The following is a 20,795-nucleotide window of genomic DNA, read 5'->3' on the forward strand; positions in this document are numbered from 1 at the left end:
ATTTGCCAATGCTATTTAAAGATTTTACAGGCCCCTTCAAAATGAGACTTTACTGTCTTTGAACCACATTCCTTCTGCCACAAGTAATTACTTAAATTCTTGAAGTTAAAAGAGTGCATTTTAAGAAAGTTAATTTTTTTTTCACACATTTGGCTTAGTTTCAAGTACTTTGTTTTTACACACAGCTCTGCTCAACACTGGGTACATCACTGTTATTTGATACTAAATGTCAGTATGGTCAGGTCTGGGTCATGTTTGATTTTTGCTATAGCTATTTACAGAATCTTCTCTGTGGTACACAACTCCTTTTGGAGTCAAAACCTCTAGAGAAGAGAGGGCATATTAAAGATTTTTTTTTGTTCTTTATTTTTTATTTTCTTGTGTTCACTTCCTATCTTGCACACTTTTCTTACAGACCATAAGTCCACAGAAGAGCTGTGACGGACCTACAGTTACTAAAAAGAAGTTCATGGTAAAAGAGATGATAGCTTTGTGACAATGGGTAATGACAGAATTTTTTTTAGATATTTCTTGCATGTATTTGAGCCATACTGAAGACAGAGAAAAGTGTGAATGGAAAAAGGAAGAACACAGTTAAGACAGCATGGAGAAAATGTTGAAGTAGGTAAGAAACAGGATCTGAAATATTGACTGAGGCACTGGGCAACATCTTGCAGTGAAATTAGTTTAACTCTGAGAATATAAGGTAGAACCAGAAGAATGATTCTAGGAAGGAAATTTCAAAAGGATGTGATTGAAATGTATGATCATTTCATCAGCTTTGGTTTTGGCAGGCTTAAAATAAGAGTCAGGAGAGGACTAGGGCAGAAAAAACAGGATTTAATTTCTGCTAAGTGGTGTAAAAGTCATTTGCAGAACAATCTGAAATCATGTTTTCAGAAAGAGAGAAGACAAAAAAAAACAACTTGCAAAGTCTCACAGCAAAATAAGTTCTAAATCATAGCTCTCAACCTGGTCAGAAAAAGCAGTAGCCTGTGGCCTTGCACTGGGGAAACCAAGGACAAAGGGTTTTCTATGCCTGTAAAAGATGCTTTGCGCTCACCCTAGGTCTCTTTTGTGAGCATTTTTTTCCTACATCTGTGCATTCTTTCCCAGGAAGGAAAGGAAATGCTGTCTGCTTTTGTAAAGAAACCAAACTTTACCACATAAAGTTCGGCTTTATGGAGAGCAGAGATATACGAGCCATTAAATCACATGGCAGGGAAGGTGCAAAGGCTGACTAGTGAGAGAGACCTCCTTTTTTGTGCTTGTTGTCCAAGAGGATACACATATTCCCTGGACTTATTTCTGTTCCAAAACTCACAGGAATACTCTTCCAGAGGTATTTAAAGAATATGTACTCCCCTCCAAATATCTTCTGAACTAGAAAGGCTCCATGTGGGTTTGTATTAACATCTCAGATAGGAGCAATACTTCTTGCATTTCCACCTCATTGTAGATTTCAGATCTGCTTTTTGTAGTAAGACTCTGCTGTTAGGTTAACAAAGTCCTTTTAATTAAGAGGCCAGTGGGAAGATGCAGCCAAACTCCAGTACATGGGTAACACCGAGCTTTCCAGTTCTCTACATAAGAAACCCAGCCAAATGTTTCCCAGTTAACATGGATGCATCTTTCAGTTTGTGTGTGAATTAAGACTATCAATTAGCTGTGGAAACATGCTTGAAATACACAAGATAAGCTGGAGCCTCCATAAATAATAGTTTCAGGGTATCTACCCATACGTGGTGGAACTACAAACATTTCTTAGCTGCACAGCATCGAGCTGAAGGAATCAACAAGAGGGTAGTAACTCACATGCTTCTGGTTAACTTTGTCAACATTATTCTGTTAATTCCAGAAAAATTATACAGTAACCCAAGCTGTGTCAGAATTAGAGTAACAGACGGGCAAAGCTGTGACTACTGCAGGAGGAAAGGAAGTGGCTTTCCCAAGAACTGTGAAGGACTGGATCATTCTCTAAGTTATATTTCACCAAACATACTTTAAAATGGCTGAACATTTTTAGCCACTGTACTTGAAACATACAATCTCCATCCCAAAAAAAAGGGTTTGTTTGGGTGTTATGTCTGGCAAAGCATTCCCAATATGTTTGTAAATGCAAAAATCTGAAATCTCCGAATTTCTCATGCAAGCAGACTCCACACCCAATTGACGCCTTCTGTCTTTGTCTACATTTCAGTTTGGAACCAGTGAAATAAATTAGCTTTATAGGTTTGGATACTGTTAGATTTCTGTACATACCCTCATATTAAAGTAATAAAGATGTTTGCCTCATAAAGTTGTAGCAATGTATTGAAGTGTAAAAGCAAAGGAGTCAGAATGAGTGAAGTAAAAATTAAACTGCAAAACTAAGCCAAACTACAAGAAAGTTCAGCAGAATATTTTTTTATAATATGGACAATCAAAATTGTTTGCACTTCTCTCCAGCTTTTTCTTCTGTGCATGTTCAAATCATTTTTTTACATTTAGAATTTAAGATGTTGCATTTGCCAATATAATTTAATACCAATATATTATTTCATAAAAAAAATAATACAGACGGAATTGTCACTCCATTTATTGACCCAATAAGCTATTAAAAAATCATGTAAATTAAAGTGCTAATAATAAAAAAAAAGAGATAATTCTGCAGATTCAAGATGTGCCATGAACAACTGCTAATGAAGCCTTCTATTTTTATCTGACTCACAATTGTTTCATCTTGTATTGCCTAATAGAGCTAACATTACCTTGTTTAGCAGGTCACTGCAGTTCTTAGGTTATTGTAGGTTACATCTAATAGAAATCTGATTAAGGTAGAGGGTCGTATTTTTTGTTTTGAAATTAGGAGAGTGCTCATTTTGCATGGATGAATGGAAATTGAAAGGCTATAAAGTCACACAGTTCTTCAGAAATAGACTTGTGTAAAAAAAGAAATAGGCAGAGAGAGAGGGAGGGAGAGGGAGCCAGGAGTGAGACCATTAGTGTGTATTGTTCTAATGTCCTCAGGAACGCAAAGACTTTAGACACATCTGCAGCTTGAGGCCATTGTGGTACTCCCAAAATAAGAATATCGAAACGAGGCGGGGAAAAAGAGCTTAATATTACTATGTCAATTCTGGGTCAATCAAACCAAACTGCAAAGAACTTGTAACGTTCTCAGCTCTTCCTAAACCCTACATAAGGCGGGTATGAATTGCAGACTTTTACTAGGTTTAATGTCTAGTTCTGAAAATATAGCTTTGAAAGGCGTGAATGTGCTTAAGCTCTAATTATACTGCTGCTTTCTTCTGGCAGAAATCACTATTTGGCATTCTAAGCACAGTTTTACAAGAAATCTTTGAGTGGTCAACATCGCCGTAGCTGCCTAGACTTCTATTCACACCATTTTTAGCAATTCAGCGTACCAAAGCCTCGCAAAATATGTTGTCGTTTAGTTTATCAACACATCTGACTTAAATTCTTTTTTCTTCTGTAAACCAAACTGATATTTTCACAAATTTGGGAGACATCTAGTCGCTGTTCCTACCTTTCTATCTACAGTAATAAGCACATTTTAATGAGTAGTTTTCCCTTGTCCACATATTCTATGGGGCCTACAGCGTTCTGGTATTCTCCACCAGGTGAAAGAAAATGAAAGGCTTGAAAAGTTATTGAGACTAATGTGCCTGAGGAGCCTCACCCACTGTGTCAAAATACCCCCTGCCAAAGAGCCCCCCATGCACACTCAGGATATATTTTATGCATCTAGAATATGCCATTTTTTGCTTGGCAGGTAGAAAACCCCACAGTTCATTCAACTCTCTTCAGAGCTATATTGTCAGCCCACATATGTCCAACAGATTTTTTTAGTATCTATTTTTAGGAGGACCAAAGTGGGAAACAGTTTTTTCCGCTTGGTAAATTTAAGTGACTAATGCCCTCAATTCACCAAAATGTGTAAACATACACTTAACTTCAGCAGTGCTCATATCAAAGTACTACTTCATGACTACTTCAGCTGTGAAGTCCTGGCTCCACTCAATAGCTAGTTTTGACTTCAGCTTCCCGAGGTTTCATTCATCTCCCAACATACAAAATTAAATGCATACTACAATCAGCGTAAGATCACAGTCTAAGAATTAAAACTCACAATAGTGGCAGAGGATACTGAAGTGCATCTAACAGTTTATGTAAGGCAGCATTTGTCCAGACTTACTTGCTAAAAATAAGAAATAGCTATTAGAGATCTGAGAGAATGCAGAAGAAGGACTTTTAAAAGATTGCAGTATTCTGTTTCAGTTTTAGTTTTTCATATCCTGTTTGCTATAAAATAATATTCAATCAACTAGTTTTTCTGTAGTCCAAGAAGCATCAAAGGAGAGGAAAGCAGAAGAAGAGAAGGAAAGAAAAAGAGAGGAGAGGAGAGGAGAGGAGAGGAGAGGAGAGGAGAGGAGAGGAGAGGAGAGGAGAGGAGAGGAGAGGAGAGGAGAGGAGAGGAGAGGAGAGGAGAGGAGAGGAGAGGAGAGGAGAGGAGAGGAGAGGAGAGGAGAGGAGAGGAGAGGAGAGGAGAGGAGAGGAGAGGAGAGGAGAGGAGAGGAGAGGAGAGGAGAGGAGAGGAGAGGAGAGGAGAGGAGAGGAGAGGAGAGGAGAGGAGAGGAGAGGAGAGGAGAGGAGAGGAGAGGAGAGGAGAGGAGAGGAGAGGAGAGGAGAGGAGAGGAGAGGAGAGGAGAGGAGAGGAGAGGAGAGGAGAGGAGAGGAGAGGAGAGGAGAGGAGAGGAGAGGAGAGGAGAGGAGAGGAGAGGAGAGGAGAGGAGAGGGTGATAAAGCAAGAGAAAGAGCACAATAGAGAGAGAAAGAGAAAAAGAGAGAGAGAAAGAAAAAGAGAGAGAGAAAGAAAAAGAGAGAAAGAAGGAAAAGAAAAATGCACTGGATTTTTATATTCCACTGGATTTTATTTGTTTAGTAAAACTGTTCTCTTCTATCATAAATTAAAGATTTGACTCTTTGCTTTGAGAATTGCTTCGAGAATTGCTGCCCTGGTTTCATCAATTATTTTGTTTCATTTGTTAAAGAAAAACAAAAGAAAATAGAATTGAGTGCAATATGACTTTCTTTCACATGACCATTAACTTCTCATAGATGTTTTATTGTGAGGTTTGTTCAGCACAGGTAATTTTCAATACAAAGTTCAGACTCCTTTTTTCCATTGCATGGAGTAAGAAGCTCAATGCAATGGAAAAGAGTAGTCTGTAATTTCAGAATGCACGTCAGTCACTGATTACATCCATCATTAAACAATAAAATATTCAGTAGCAAATTTCCAAATATTATTATATATTTCGCTTTTGGCATAAAATCATATGTCTATTTATTAATATGTACAAATTCCAATCAAGTGACCTATCCCCAAAACTATTTGTAAAAATTTACAATTCCATATAGAAAATCAATCTACATTCTGAATAGGGGGTGCCTTAGTATCTTCTGTAGGTCCAAGATCTTGAAAAAAATATATCCTTTCTAATCTACAGTGAGCATTACATCTTTAATATTACTGATCTTAGCAAGTAGAATTTTGACAACCTAAGTAGTCTATTTATAGTGTTTAATAGAACACCTCAGAAGAAAACTTTCATGCATTACAGTGCACTGTCTACTACTATATCCCGTTTTCTTAATGTGGGTTTTTTCACTTTGCATCATTCATTGAATGTTAGGATGCAGTGATGCAACTCTGCACTAGTGAAGTTACAGATGGATGTATAAAATTTGCAGAGTAAAACAAACATCATTGTGATTTATACTATTGTCTATAAAATATTATTTTTAATGGATATGGTGTGGGTAAACTTATCAAGGGACATAGATTTTGTAATATGTATTAATAAATAACAAAGACAACACATGCTAGAAAGGCAAGACCAATGGCAGCAGTGGTATTTCAAACAAGCATTCCTCCGCCGTATTTGCTGTTGGAAGAATTCAAGACAGCGTATAACAAAAAAACTTAATCACTACTGTGGCTAACTGGTCTGTCTCCTTCTCCCAAGCTTGGCTATGTTTAGAGTAAGAACTCACAACTTAAAATCTGGTAGTCCTAACAAAAATCAGTAGGAGTTTTGTCATCCTGAACTTCCTGGTGGAATTTCCCCTAGCATGTCTGTTGGTGAACCATTTATTTCAGTAACTTTCTTTTTACTGATTCAAATTCTTAAAACCTAGGACTAGACTGCATGTCCCCAGCACAATTACATCAGGCTATTTTTGAATTCAGGTTTTCATTAAGCACAATAGAAAAGCATCTACGTGCTCATGGAAGACCCCAGACACTCACCGCAGAAGTCAAATGACTTCTGGCCGTGCGTGCAGTCACACAGCTCATGCTGGTAAAGGTGATGCAATTGCCCTGCTGAGTAGCAGGAGGAAGGTTTTTTCTGCAGGGTGGCTGTGCACCATCTTGCTCGGGCTCTGCAACTAGCAGTACTGGAGAAATTGTGATGCAGATCTGTAAGTCTTTAAAGCCTACTAAAAATAAAAAGCATGTACGCACACACACGCACACAAAGCTTTTCGTTTCATAAAAGTTTACTTTCCAAATGGACGGAAAGCACTGGTATGGCCATTATATAAGTTGGGCAAACAGTCATAAAAGGACAGGGCACAGGCTCGAGACAGATCATAGGACGGGGTTCAGTGCCCAGCTGTGCACTGATGTAATGAAGTAGCCTCCAGCACTGTTTATCAAAATTCTCTAACACCACACTATTTCAGTTAGAAACCTTATTAGCGACATATGCAAGTATTTATATTTAAAAAATATGACTTTCCTTTCGCATCCTTTCAAGTTGCATTCTTAAGTATATTAGAACAAGGACACAGGGTAGCATTGCAAAAGTGAGGATTGAATCCTACCCCACCATAACTACATTTTACTGATGGGTTTAAACTTTGCTCAGTCTAGCAGATGAAACCAGATTTATTTTGCTTCCTTTCTGGAGACTTACAAAACGGCTTGGTAAAGTACATTTTGCTACTGAGAGAAAACATGCTACGGCGACTATTCATACTGCCAAGTAACAGTGTCTTTAGCAATAATCCAGTGAGCAATATTAGGGCACCAACAGACAGAAGCAAAGAAAATGTTACCTGCCCTTGAACTTCAAGACACAGAGCTCAATCCTACTCTTGAAGAATTGAGATAGAGCATATGAAGTCATTGCATCACTAAAGAACGAGTATTTCCACACAGCAAACAATATGCAGATTACCAGGCTCAATTAAAAAACATTTATTAAACAGTTGGCAAGTCTAAAAATAGCAAAAGCACAAATAAAACCCACTCAATCTGATTACTTACATTAGTAAATACTACAGAAGTCACACTAGATATGTTAGGACAAAGTTTATCCTAGGATGTTAAAACCAATGTAGTTAAAATTCAATGTGTATATAAAATGCTCAATTGGCAATTTTCAAACAGTCAGGCAATCCAAACATTTTATCAATAAATATCTACAAGAATTACAAAGCATTTTTCTTCAATGCCCATGTAAAAGAATTAAGCTCTGATTGCTTATAAAACCTTGAGCACTTCAGTGGTTTCACTGGAGTCAATGGACCTTCTCACAAAACCCTTTGTGATCCCGTGAAGGTCTGGATCGGCCTTCCAGTGTTTCTGAAAGGGTGGGTTGACGAGGAGGGGGAGAAGGAGAAGTGTAAATCCTCCTGAATCATTTATACAAACAGATAGAAATGCATAACTAGGAGCCACACATAGTTCTTTTTTTTTTTCTTTTTGTCCGCACAAAGTTCTTCTTTGGCTAGGGGCAAAGAATTTTGAAAATGTATCAGCAAAAGAGTCTTCCAAAATTTTAGCCTTAGAAAAGTTCCTGATTATATTTCCTGAGAACGAAAGTGAATTTCTTGCAAGTTTTCGTCTATTAAAACAATTCAGCAAGTAGCTCACTGGTAAGCCCATCATTTGATAAGTGATCAGTCTTGAAGGTTTTCTCCTAAAACTGTATGTGTTATTCGTCGGATTTTGAAATTGTTTCATTTATAAAATCTACAGAGCTTTTGATGTTGTTGTTTTATTATGGGTAAGTGATGCTTTTATACAAGATACCAAACAAATTAACTCTTTCCAGAAAAACTATGCTTTATTATGTATTTTTTCTTGTTTCCCTTTACAACCACACTGAAAAGCAGACATATTGATGAATCAGTTACACAGTGCCTTTTGACTACAAGCGTGCGGCTCATTTTTCTTACATGTCATTTTTCTGACATGTTTCAGAAACCAATCAAAAGTCCTCAAAACTCATGATTTCACAGTATTTATAATCATTTATCAAAATGACCTGCTTTTTAGAGACCATTTCAAACAAGTACATATGATTTATGATATTTAGATGTGTCTAAAATAAATTCCCTGGAGATATAACTTTTTGCTGCTTGCATCTTGAGAATAGGTAGATTATAAAATATTAAAACTCAGGGGGAAAAAGTATTGTTTTTATTCATGTGATTTGTGAATGAACAAAGCCCACCAGAACACACTTGGCTGAACTGTTGAAACAGTGTATTCCTGAAATGCTTTTCTAAATGCTACTATTGTAAATACATTAAAAAATATGAAGAATTTTTATTACCTGCTAGCCTTTTCTTGAAAACCTGTGCCACACAGAAAGCATTTTCCCATGGCAAAATTCGGTTTCCTTTTTTTTTTTTTTTAAAAAAGGCTTTTCATGCCTGAGGGCATTTAATTACATTAGACTTTAACAGGAATGCAATTTCCTTATATATTTATCTCTTGCAATTTAATGTTTGAATAGCTGTATTGCTTAGAAGAACTCCTTCAACTGTACTCAGCCTCCCCCTGGTCTTTTCAGCATAGTACAGATGTTTTTTTCACCATAGCATTTTAGACTTCCTTAAGGCTACCAGATTCACTCTTTTTTCATATTTCTCAGTAAATCTAGATAGCACTTCCCATATAGGCATTAACATGCTTTTTTTCCCGACTGAAGTCTTAAGAAAACTTGGACCTAAGTAACGTAACTTAGGAAATCACAGAAGTAACTTTGCATCTTATGTGTTTTGCATCATCTGAGAATCAAAACCTACTTTATAATAAACAGAAATAAAATGGCCCTGAAATTCACAGGCAAGTAAAAAGAAGGGGAGGCATTAGAAAAATCCAAAATATTCCATACAGAACAACTCATACCACAAAGCAACAAAGCACTCCAAGAACATGTTTTCTATACACTCAGCATGGTTTTCATCCGCACCTCATTAGCACACAGATAATTCTGACCATTAGGGCGCTTTAAAATAAGCTATTTCATTTGCAACCAACCCTCAGACTTAGTATTGTCTCTCTACTCGTACAGCCTTGACATCCGAAGAGCTGAGTTACAAAGGTGAGGATGCAGATGCCATTATTCACTGCAAAACGTTAACATGGAAAGATTTGTAAGCACCACTCCTCAACCCACAGGCAGCTTTACCGACCCACTCCTGGGCCTGGGCAGGTTGGAAGGAATATTCTGCAGATTATGAGAGAGCAGCTACAAAACCTGGAGACACTGACAGCTGCAGCAAGCAGGGGTTGATGACTACAAAAGCAGTATTTCCCAGTCCTTTGCAATGAGAACAGCTGAAAATTTCACCCTGTTCTGTAGCAGTCTTTTCAATATCTTCAAAGGGAACTTCCCAAAATGCTTAAAATCTGGGTTAGGGCTAAAGAAAACTGTAAATCAGTTAATATAACTATCGTGAGAGCACATTTCACTTTGCTCAATCCCAAATGAAACTGAAACAGATTAGAGAAGAATGTTTCTATGTCTTCCCCTTCCCTTGCAATATGTGAATTTTGGGCAAAAAACACACAGTCCATTATACCAAATTCTGTTTGCCCTCTGGATTTTTGTTTATAATTTTAAAACATTGCACTCCCATCATCATACAAATAAGTAAAATGGGGTGTCCCTTCTGGTAAATTTTCAGAGCAGCTATATGGCTAAGAAACAGTTACTTGTTTGGAAGGTAAATGATACAAGGAATGATCATGTTTTACATTCTTTAAACTATCTACAAACTCAGCTTTGTGATCTTAAACACACAGAAACAAAAGCTAAGTAGTGGAAGAAATGGGTAGCCTAAGGTTAATTCAGCTCTGAAATGTGGAACAGATTCAGTGCTCAAGAAAACGCTGAGCATTCTGTGGTTTTAAGTGATATGCTTAAGAAGAGGAAATATATGTGTAAATAAGCAAGAGCATTAATAGTTGTCTCAGAATGCTGGCACTGAAACTTAAAGCAGTCTCCCTCTCTCTTCACCTCTTAGTTATTTACTATTAGGATCTTTTACAAATGTCTATTGAAGTAGTTCCAAGTCTGATGAAGGCATGGAAGAAATTCTTTCAAGCACAGTCATTTGTTTAAAAAAAAAGATTAATGAGAAATAAAGGCGATGATGTTTAATCAGATGAGGGGCAATTATGGTTGACAAATATAGAAACACAGCAAATTAAAATAATTCTTGCTGCCATATATGAGAATAGCATTAAATATCTAGCACCAGAGTTCAGGACTAATAAAGGGGTGGGGTTAAATATTCAGTCCAAAATGTAGGCTTTTCCCGAAGAAAAACCAAACATACAGCAGCTATGCAGTTGTTATCAAAAGACATCTATTTTCAGTTTGAGAGATTCACAATTGTGTGAACGGTTGTATTTTTTTTCTTAGCGGAAGGGAAGAGGAAATAGTTACCTGCCTTGATCTTCAGAAAGTCTTAGAAAGTGAGGATCGAAGTGCATTGCAAGATAAACATGACCGTGGCTAAAGGCTCAAACTCTTGTCCACTAATCCAGTGGAAGAGTCCAGTCACTTCAGGGTAAGGTTTAGGACATTCCTCACTGGTGTCTTTTAGGTTTGCATTGTAGAATGAAATAAACAGAAAGTGATTCAGATACTTCCCTGACAGTGAAAGGGACCAATTTCCTTTTTTCCTTTAGCTTTAAATAGACCGACAAATACAATAAATCCTTACACCATCAGGCATCCTGTTATTTTCCCAGTTGTAACAGGGACTGTCCATACACCTCAAAAAATCAGATAATTCTTTTTCTCATTGAAAGTAAAGAAGACAAAACAAAAGATTTTACCGGCAGTGATTGAACTAAATACAGCTTTAAACGCAAGAAGACTTTTCAGCAACTATATCAGCTCTGTAAGACGCAATTCAGATAAATACGTTCTGAGTTACTGTAACTGTAAATATTTGCTAATAAAATGGACAATGAAGGAAGTGATGGTATTCTTGAGGATCATTTTTTTAAAATCCTTTGCGTTGCTTGCTCTCTACCAAGCTTACAGCATTTTGAGTGAAAGATGTTATGGTTTCAGTTGCGAACTTCATACGTATCTGGAAAAGCCTTTCACTTTCTCTTCTGTGATAACAAATAATTTGCTACGCCAGCTCTCGAGTTTTCAATCTGTTGAGCCCCCTCTCTTTCAAGTGCCTCCTGCCTGTGTCTCTATATTTTTGGTGACCCCCCCGGCTCATGTGTGCCTTAACGGAAGTCCCATCACTTGTGTTGCCTTCGCCGAGTGGCTTTTGTCAGATCAGGACTTTGACAGGCTTTGCTATTTTAGAAAGCAGAGATAATGTCAAGGTTTTTTGCCCATTCATTGATGCCAAATCATTGCTCTGGAATGACTGCGGGTGTACATGTTTTTATGCTTGCCTTTAAGTAAGAATTACTGTGATTTTAAAAGGCATACAGCTCCTTCCTTTCCTCTTTCCCCGCCACCAGAAAACTGAAATGAAGCAGCTTTCTGAAACTCCCATTCACCCGTTTGCTTCACAAATTTTGCCCCTTCACGCTGAGGATTTGATGCAGGCTCACTCAGATCCTACAGGGTAGCAAGGCATCAGCTCCTCTCCCGAATCCCCGCTTCCAAGGCAGAGCTTCCAAGCGTTGTGCAATCGCCTCGGAGCCGCAGTCAGCTCCACGGCGAAGGGGCGGAGGGGAAGGAGCGCGCTGGATTCTGAATTTTGAAGCAGAGGTGTCGTATCGGGCAGGGGGAGGGGGCCGCGGGACCAGATGCTGAAAACCGCACCAAAACTACAAACGTTTCTCTCCTTGGCTGTAGGAAACTCTCCCCCACCGCCACCTTGATTTCATACTCTATCACGTGCTGAATTTTTTCCTTCTATTTCTCCCCCCGTAGCCTTAATGAAGCTTGCGTTAGTGATGGAGATCCCGAGAGCGCGTTGGTGGGAAGGAACTGCCCGGCAGCCCGGTGTCAGCCGGCGCCGAGAGCGCAGCTGCGGCCGTGGCCGGGCCAGCCGAGCCGAGCCGAGCCGAGCCGGGCCGAGCCGAGCCGGGCCAAAGGAGCCGAGCTAAACCAGCCCAGCCGAGCGGCAGCAGGTCCGACCGAGCCGCTTCCCCGAGCCCCGCCGCCCGGGGATCCCGCCCCGCTGGGGAACGCGCGAACCTTTACCTGAGCTGTCGCTTTTCCTTTTGCCGGACCTCTTCTCTGTTTCCACCGGGGACAGAGCCTGCCTGCCATAGTCCCCTGGCGCGCACGCTGCCCCCGTGGGGGTGTTGGTGCCCAGGCTGGAAGAGTTCGAGCACAGGACAGGGGGGCTGCTGCCCAGCTCCGGGGGTCCTCCTGAGTCAGGCTGAAGGCAGAGGCTGTGCCTGGCCGCGGCGGGAGGAGACGACATCTGAGGAATGTGCCAGTTCGTCTGCAAAGCTTGGTGCTGCTGTTGCTGGTGGTGGTGATGGTGGTGGTGGTGATGGTGATGGTGCCCCCTATGATGCTGGCTGGCAAACATGCCCTCCTCATTGGGGTATCCCGCTATTATGCAAGAGGAAGAAGAAGAAGACAGATCAGGGTAGGACATGTGGTCAGATCTTCCATGCAGGGCAAGAGAAGACTGGGAGAAAGGGTGCAAGCTCTGCGCAGTGGCATGGGGGCTGCGCAGGCAGCCAAAGAGTGTGTGATCCATGGCATGCAAGTCTCAGGTTCCAGGCAGGAGAGTTTAGGAAAGATCCAACTTCACCACCGTTTGTCAACTTTCACTGTAAACAGATCGGGGCTGGGATTTTTTTTTCCAAAACGGCACCGACAGACTCTGCAGCAGGCAGCTGAGCTCAGATAATCCAGGTCTTTAGCCCTAGTGGCCAGTCTCCGCTGCATAAACACTCGGACCTAGATAAGCCGTTCTCAGAGCTGCTCAGATGTCAAGAAGTGGGAGAGGTTGAAGCCAATAGAAGGTGGTCCCAGAGAACTGCTTGAAGGGGGAAACAGCTTCGAGAGGTTATAAATACAGTAGTGTGTAATGTGAGCTGGGGGCTGGCTCAGCAGCACAGCACTGACCACATGCAAACTCCCTCCAAAACGCCAGCGCCGTCCCCGCGCCGAGCGGCTCCGTCAGCGGGCGGCAGCGCCGCGCACCCGCGCCCCGGGCGCCCGCGGCCCGCGGAGCGAGGGGGGGATGGGGGGCGGCTCCGCGGGGGCGCAGCGGCTCCTCCCGGGCCCGGGGCCGCGCCCCCCGCCGGCTGCCCCGAGCCCCCCGCCCCGGGCGGCCCCGCAGGGCCATCCCCGCCCCGTCGGGGCTGAGCGACCGCTCGGGGTCCTGCCGCCCCTCGGGGGCAGCGGGCGGGGCAGCGCGGTAAAGTCGTGAGGCGACGTGCGGGGGTGACTCTGGGGCGGGGGGCGCGGGGGGCACCGCCGCCCCGGCTCCCCGGGGGCTGAAGCGCTCTCGCCAGAGCCTCACCTGCGGGCCCAGGTGCGAGGGCGGCGGCGTGCGGGGCCGCACGGGCCGGGGCCGGGGCCGCGCTGCCCCCTCCGAGGGTCCCGGTGCGGGTCCTGCACCCGCTCCGTCCGCGCCCACCGCCCCGGCACTCGCCGTGGGCCGCGGCGCTGCCCCGGCTGCCCTCACGCTGTGCCCCAGCATCGGCGGCCGCTTCTGCAATGAACCCACCGGCCCCCACCGTGCCAGCAACGCTGGCTGTACAGAGAAAAGTTTCCCCTCTTGCTCTCTGCCCCTTCAAAACAACAAGTCGCATAATGTTTATTTGCTTTATCTTCATTTGCTTCGTTGCAAATGTCTTTAGTGGATTGGGGCACAACCTGGAAAGTCTGGGCCTGTCTTTTTTTTCTGTTGTTTTTATTTTTAAAAATGATTTTTGACATCCATGTAGTGGAATTACAGTAGCCACCAAGGCGGATCTTAACTGGTTTAAATCAGGATAATGCATTTAGCGATCAATGACCAAAGAGGTGCCCACTGCGCAGAGGTTTTATTCTTCAGCTCTTCCTGCTCCATGTACCTTGCTCCTCCTCCCCCCCAAAACAAAACTAAAAAAAAAAGAAAAAAAAAGAAAAAAAAAGAAAAGGAAAACCATTTCTCTCAAGTCTAAATTCTTGGGTCCATGTGCTAAAGATAAAATGAATTTCAATTGCTAGTGGAAAAAATCAGCAATTGTATGACTTTTGCAAGAGCTAGTTTCTTAAACGGAAATTGAGTCCTATTTTGTGGGAAATTAGTTTTGCAGACTTTCTTTAAAAAAAATCTAAAACTTTTGTTCAGCAGCTGCTCCGCTTTTCACTGCAGTTTCAGACTGAGCTGGAACCTGCAGCAGTCTTTCGACGGTAAGATTTCCCCCCTTTTCTGACATCTAACTCTTTTTAACAACTGCCTTTAGATTTAACTGTAGCAACGCGGTCTTTACAAAGAGAGCGGCGTCCAAAGCAGAAGTTGCTGCCTCTGTGCACCGTTCAAAACTTGATATTTCTTCAGAATAAAGGAAATATACAGTTACAACACTGATGAAATATTTTGTGCTTTTCATTGTGTTTATCGTTTCAATATGTGTTCTAATATTAGAAGAGAGGGATACAAAGAAATCTCGATGGCTGAACCCCTCTGGAGTTCGGGAGCACGCCGGGCTGCCAGCGCAGGGGTGCTGCTGTCCCGCACGGACAGGCGCTGCCACGGGGCAATGAGCGCGGGACAGCGGCAGGCGCGGAGCGGCGGCCCGAGGGCAGCGGGGGCGGGCGGGCGGCGCCGGCGGCCCCAGGTGCGGGAGGGGAGCGGCGGGGGAGCGGCCCCTGCGCTGCGCTCCGCTCCTCTCCGCATCTCACCGCTCCGCATCTCACCGCACCGCTGCGCTGCCCTCCGCCGCTCTCCAACCTGCTGCTGCCCGCCCCGGCAGCGGGGTCTGCCGCCGTCGGGGGGGCCGGGGCCGGAGGGGCAGGAATGGCAGCATCATCCCTCCTTCCAGGGCCGCCGTGGCTGCAGCCCTCACACCGCCACAGCTGGGAAGAAGTCGGGGAAGTCCCGAAGCCAAAGGCGGTGTAAAAATGCCTTTTCTTAATTCTAGGGGATGGCCATGCAGGATTTCTCGCACATAACAAGAAAAAAAAAGTTAAATAAGTGAAGCACAATGAAGAAAGTGAGAGGGTGCAAGGAAGACAGAGAAAGAAAAGATAAGGTTTCCAAGAGAAATAAGAGACAAGCCAAACAGGACATTTTAGGGAGAGGTAGGAGAGGTTCCTAAAGAGAAGAAGAAGAAGAATGCAATAGCAAAGCTATAATGGCACAGCTCTGTGTTTTCAATAGTTTCATACCCAAATCTGACTATTCAGGAATGTGCTTCCCTGGGCTTCCGAGTTCCCAAATAAGTTCACAAGTCCTACACCAAGTGTTCTTATTACTTCTTTAAAAATCACTTTTCAGCACGCATGAACTGGAAATGCAGTTCACTGCAGAGCTTTATGCTTTCCTTTTAAACTATGTAAGGAGAATGCAAATATAGGCAACTAATGTTAAGGCAAACAAACAACTTCAAACACTTTCTGAAATAGTTCAGAAAGTTTTTGTGCAGTTACCAAATACCTATGGCTATACGATAGCATCCTTTGTAAAAAAATTATAACTTTTTAGTTAAAGCTTCAGTGCAAAGCTTCTCAGTAACAGCAGAATAATTACTGGAAAAAATTGTAAGCAGTTGCTGCCTCTCAATGTTAATGACTGAATTCTTGTTCGCATTGTACCTTTTCAGAAAGTGTGTTTAACCTACATGTGGTACAAAAGCATAACTTAAATCAATGCCAGCAAGTTTGCCCAAAGCTTATAAACATCAAGTGAAAAAAATAGAATGTTTTAAATATGTGAAAACAGTAAACTGTTTAACTCATAAAAACATCTGGAGCCAACACAGTTTGGAACATCCTTTATATTTTCATGTATGGGCTACTATTTGCATTCACTTTGTGTTTCTTGGTTTTGCTGGTGGGTCATTTTTGGGTTTTTAGCTTACCATTTATGGGGAAGGAGATCGTGTAAAATTGACCTGGATGAACCAGTGTACAATTCCTCCTCTTCAGGACTTTTGTAGTCTTTCTGATTTTTTACGTTGGAGACTGAAAGAACCACCTTCTCGAATATTTATCAGAATGTAAGTAGGATTCTTGTCAGTTCTTTCTAGTGTGTGGTTTGCATATTTGCAATATGCGTATTACAGAAAAATCAGATAGATAAGTCATACTTGGGGACCACCATTTGAGTGATATAAATTGTCATAACTTTGCTGAAGTCAGCAAAAGGATGGCAATTTACACCATTTAAGAATATTTTCCTTACTGTCAAAGGGAAAGCTTACAAATATGAATTCAGTTTCTTTTTGCCAAAGTTTTTATTGTACCCAAGAGCCTACCAAACAAGAGGACAAAGTTTTATTCTACTGTAATTATGATCAGTTCCTATTTTTCCATGGCAATTTGGTCAATGCAGGCATCATTTAACCTTAGAGTCAATCCAGATTCACAACAGATGTATATTTATTTTCAGCCTTTTCTTTTTTCCCAAATTTTTCCAGTTTAACTCCCTCTGAAGCAATATAATTCGTTTCTCTTGGTACCTGTGCTGCAACATAAACCCACAGATATAAGCAGTAATAAAGTCTGGGGATTATGCATCATTTCAGAGATGCTTGAATGCCTTAACTGAAAATCCTAGCAAAGAAAATGAATAATTGTTCACTGACTAGTCAAAAATACTGAATCTCTGATTAGTTAAAATTGACAATAATCACATTTATTATTCTAAACCTATGGTGTACCAGTATCTTTACAATACTTTGTCATAAAACCATTTTTTTTCGGAGAAATTGCACTACCACAATGGGTACCTCATAATTTTAATACTGCATTTCTGTGGTGTACTTCCATTTCACTCTCTATAGCACTTACATGTGCCATGGTTTAACACTTATCAGACACAATTTTTGCTTTAAAGACAACTAGAGATCTGTAAAAACTTTGAAGCCTGAATTCATATTTTCAGCTACTTCTCCCACATACATATGGCTTCTGTTCTTATTTTCATGATCTCCAAGCATTACAAATTTTAAAGTTATGCCAGCAATTTAGTATACTACAGAAAAGTTGTGCTGAGCCATGAGGCCCTCACTGAAAATGATTTACAAGTTTGCATTACATCAATAAAAGTTATTCGAACTGCCAGCCCACTGTAACCAGTAAAATATCTTATGCTTCCTACTTAATTTAAATAAACTGATGAAATATTAAAATTCTGAATGCACTTGAGGCTTCACACCTGAACTATGATGTTTCAGGAATGCTTTTAGAATTTGGGAAACTCTGCATTTCGTACGCTATGGGAAACTTGCATTTCACATTAGATACCCAAAAATCCCAGCAGTCATATTCAAAACTTTGGGGTGTGTTTGTTTAAAATAAGTAATTTATTTGAAAAGTGAACCCTCTTGCACAATACTATTTGTTTCCCACTCTGCAAGTTGCTTTGCAATTTAATATTTTTTTATTCTTTCTAGTATTATCTCCACTTAAGAATACTTGGACTAGAAAACAGCTATGACTAGCTTTGTAGGGCACTTTAATAATACATACATTTCATTTATATTTAGAAATGTACTCAATATGCATATGCAGGCAAGTCAATAATGCCTGAAAAATATGTTTTCCATCTTGACAATTACACGCTACACATAGTCCATTTTCCTCATAAAAATACTAATCACAGAGGGGGAAAAAAAGCATGTATTTTACACTTTAATAATTTTATTGTTTGATACAATTCACATTGTGGATTTTGAACTGTATATGTATTTAAAAGACATTTCACTGGAGCTCCCATTGAAAATACAGACACTGTTGTGCACGGAAAAAAGGTGAAGGGCATTTTTATCATTCTGTATTTTTAACAGTGCTTGCTTCTAACTGTGCTGCAAAATTAATATCGTGCTGATTATACTTCAAGTCTGAGTCACTCAGAATAAAAATACGGATGATTGAAAACTTTGTGCATCAGAAGATTTAAGCTATGACTTACATCCATTAACTGGGTAAATAAAGACTGAAATAGAGACAAAATCATACCCCATATCTGAAATATTTATTGTCTCCTGGCTGACATTTCCAAGCCCTTGCAGGACCAGCAGCAGGGGGCACATTTCATAATTCTGCCTCCATCGCTGGGAGAGTGATAAGTCACTAATTTTTGTCATCTCTTTTACCCATTAAGAGTATAATAATACTACAGTGTGTCTTTGTAGTAGTTCCTGATTTTCCTTGCTCTGGAGGGAGAAAAAGACACATGGGCGTGTATCTATGCAGCAAGAATAAATAATTACAAAATCTCTAGGTTTTAATAGCTGCTGGGATTATGTTATTTACTTTGCAGGTGTGTTTGCTATGATTTATAGTGTGATGAGCTCTAGACTTGGAGCAGAAACCCCTAACTAGCTAGTGTTCGGAACAGAAAGATATTCACTGCCCCGCAGAGCTCGGGGTCTATTCATTCTGCCCGTTTCACATGGAGTAATCCTGTGTTTTTGAAGAGTCCTATTTGTCTTCATGGTGATTTGCTTGACAGGAAACATTTTCAGGATTGCAACATAAATTAATAATAGGTGTAGGAAACAAAGACCTAAAAATTGCTCATGTATAGCAGCATCATGCACCCCAAAATCTGCCATCAGATAATGCTAACAACAGACACTTGATAGGAGAAATTAATTACAAAATAAAATTTGTTTGGAATTATTATTTTAGACTAAACTCAGGGCATTTCTAAGATGCAGATATTTGGTCTTGTGAAATAATGAAAAGAATTTAAAAAAATACAAAGCTAGACTTCTCTAAAAAACATATGCCAAGAAGTGCTTAACTTGCAGATAAAGTCTCAAAGATTCAGGAAACTATTGTAAGGCATCAGTGACACTAAGAAAACATTGGTAAGTTCTTAAATGTCATGAAGAAGCGTCCAAGTTTCATACCTTGAGAATTACACCTTCCAAGGCCGTGTTTGCATGAACTAATTTTTAATTTTATTTCCCCAAAACAGAATGCAGCTCTACTGATGAGCTGTGAATATATGATACTACTTGTTGAAATAAACCCTTCCAAGATATTTGTGCTTGTCATGCTTTATTAAGCATCCCGCTTGCATGTCCTTTGATACAATGTGATAGATCTTAGGTTGGGTTCAATAAAGTATTCCAGAAAGAGACTCAGGCACTTTCACACCAACTAAGTTTACATATTGTACTCTGGTGCACCGAATCACTTTAAGTAGCCACCTTCCTTTCTTCTTTGATGGATTTTCATGTATTTTATTTAAATTAGATGCCCATAATAAAAGCGTGAAGTCCATTTATTTGTATCCTATTTTTTCTAATGAAAAATGTCTAGCACTGTGGGCTCAGTGAAGGTCAGCTGTAAAAAGAGGTGTATTATTTGGCACACTTTTCAGCTGACTGAGACACATGCAATGTACAGCACGTGGGGACAGTCTGGATTTGTGCAATTCCCTCATAGGTAATTTGTCCATGAACTTTAAGCATTTGTACATTTGAGCTGTAGAACGTATCACTTAGGGATTTAGATTGTATTTAATAACCCAAGTATATTTCAATACAAGATGGTAAACTAAAAATATTTTCCGTTTCACTGTTTCAAAAAAAGCCATGTGCAAAAGAACACAACAAAACGAAATTAACTCATAACATATGCAACTCTTACTTGTGCAAGAGCGGTATATGCCCCTAAATCCTGACTGCAGCATCTGGAGGCATAGCATGTCTCTAATGGAAGAGAAAGGCACGAGACATGTCAGCTTCTTGGCTGTGTTACTCTAAAAGTCATGCCTTTTCCCTCTCGGTACCCAATGCAACTCCGATTAAAACTAATAAAACAGACACTGTCCAGGTAAAGTGCCTTTTGAAGCATTTTGCCTTTTTTGTCTTGCTAATTGTAGGCAATAGCTTTAACCTGAGATATTTATTATATAAAAGAAAAAACCTCTTACATAAACCTCTTTTGCTTGAAACAATGAAGTTTGAATCAAAACTAATATCCCACACTATGAATCATGTGTTCTTAGTGCATCCAAATGTACACGTTCCCATTTGTAGAAGCAAGTTTTGCTGTTACTAAGATGGCTTGAAGTGCCTCTTTATTATTACTGCATTTTTACCCTTAGTAATATTAGAGATAATGTATCCTTCATATACTTTTACTATTGTGATCAGCTTGGTAGAGACTCTGAAAACATTTTAAATAAATGACTCACCCTTAAACTGCTTTACAAAAAGAACTGTCTTCTTCATACTTGACTTTGAGGAAGTGCTGAGTCTTTTCTTCTCCCCAGCAACCTCACAGGATCAATTTCTTTGTTAGACTGTAATAGCAATTTTTAAAAGTGGAGGGAAACTTAGATACTTAGATACTATTCTTTGTAATTACAAA

At 40.5% G+C, this 20,795-nt stretch overlaps 1 protein-coding gene across 1 annotated transcript in view; it reads right to left on the reverse strand.

The window, feature by feature from the left end:
- The window catches only part of MEOX2 (mesenchyme homeobox 2), a 52,107-nt gene extending 38,779 nt beyond the window's left edge, over positions 1 to 13,328 (reverse strand). The window contains exon 1 of the mRNA XM_058803299.1: positions 12,495 to 13,328. Within this exon, the coding sequence (XP_058659282.1) occupies positions 12,495 to 13,005 (511 nt within the window). The 5' untranslated portion in view covers positions 13,006 to 13,328. The remainder of the gene's footprint in view (positions 1 to 12,494) is intronic.
- Positions 13,329 to 20,795: the final 7,467 nt, after the last annotated feature.

The sequence above is a fragment of the Ammospiza caudacuta genome, chromosome 1 (genome assembly GCF_027887145.1).
Source record: "Ammospiza caudacuta isolate bAmmCau1 chromosome 1, bAmmCau1.pri, whole genome shotgun sequence".
Classification (NCBI taxonomy): Eukaryota; Metazoa; Chordata; class Aves; order Passeriformes; family Passerellidae; genus Ammospiza; species Ammospiza caudacuta.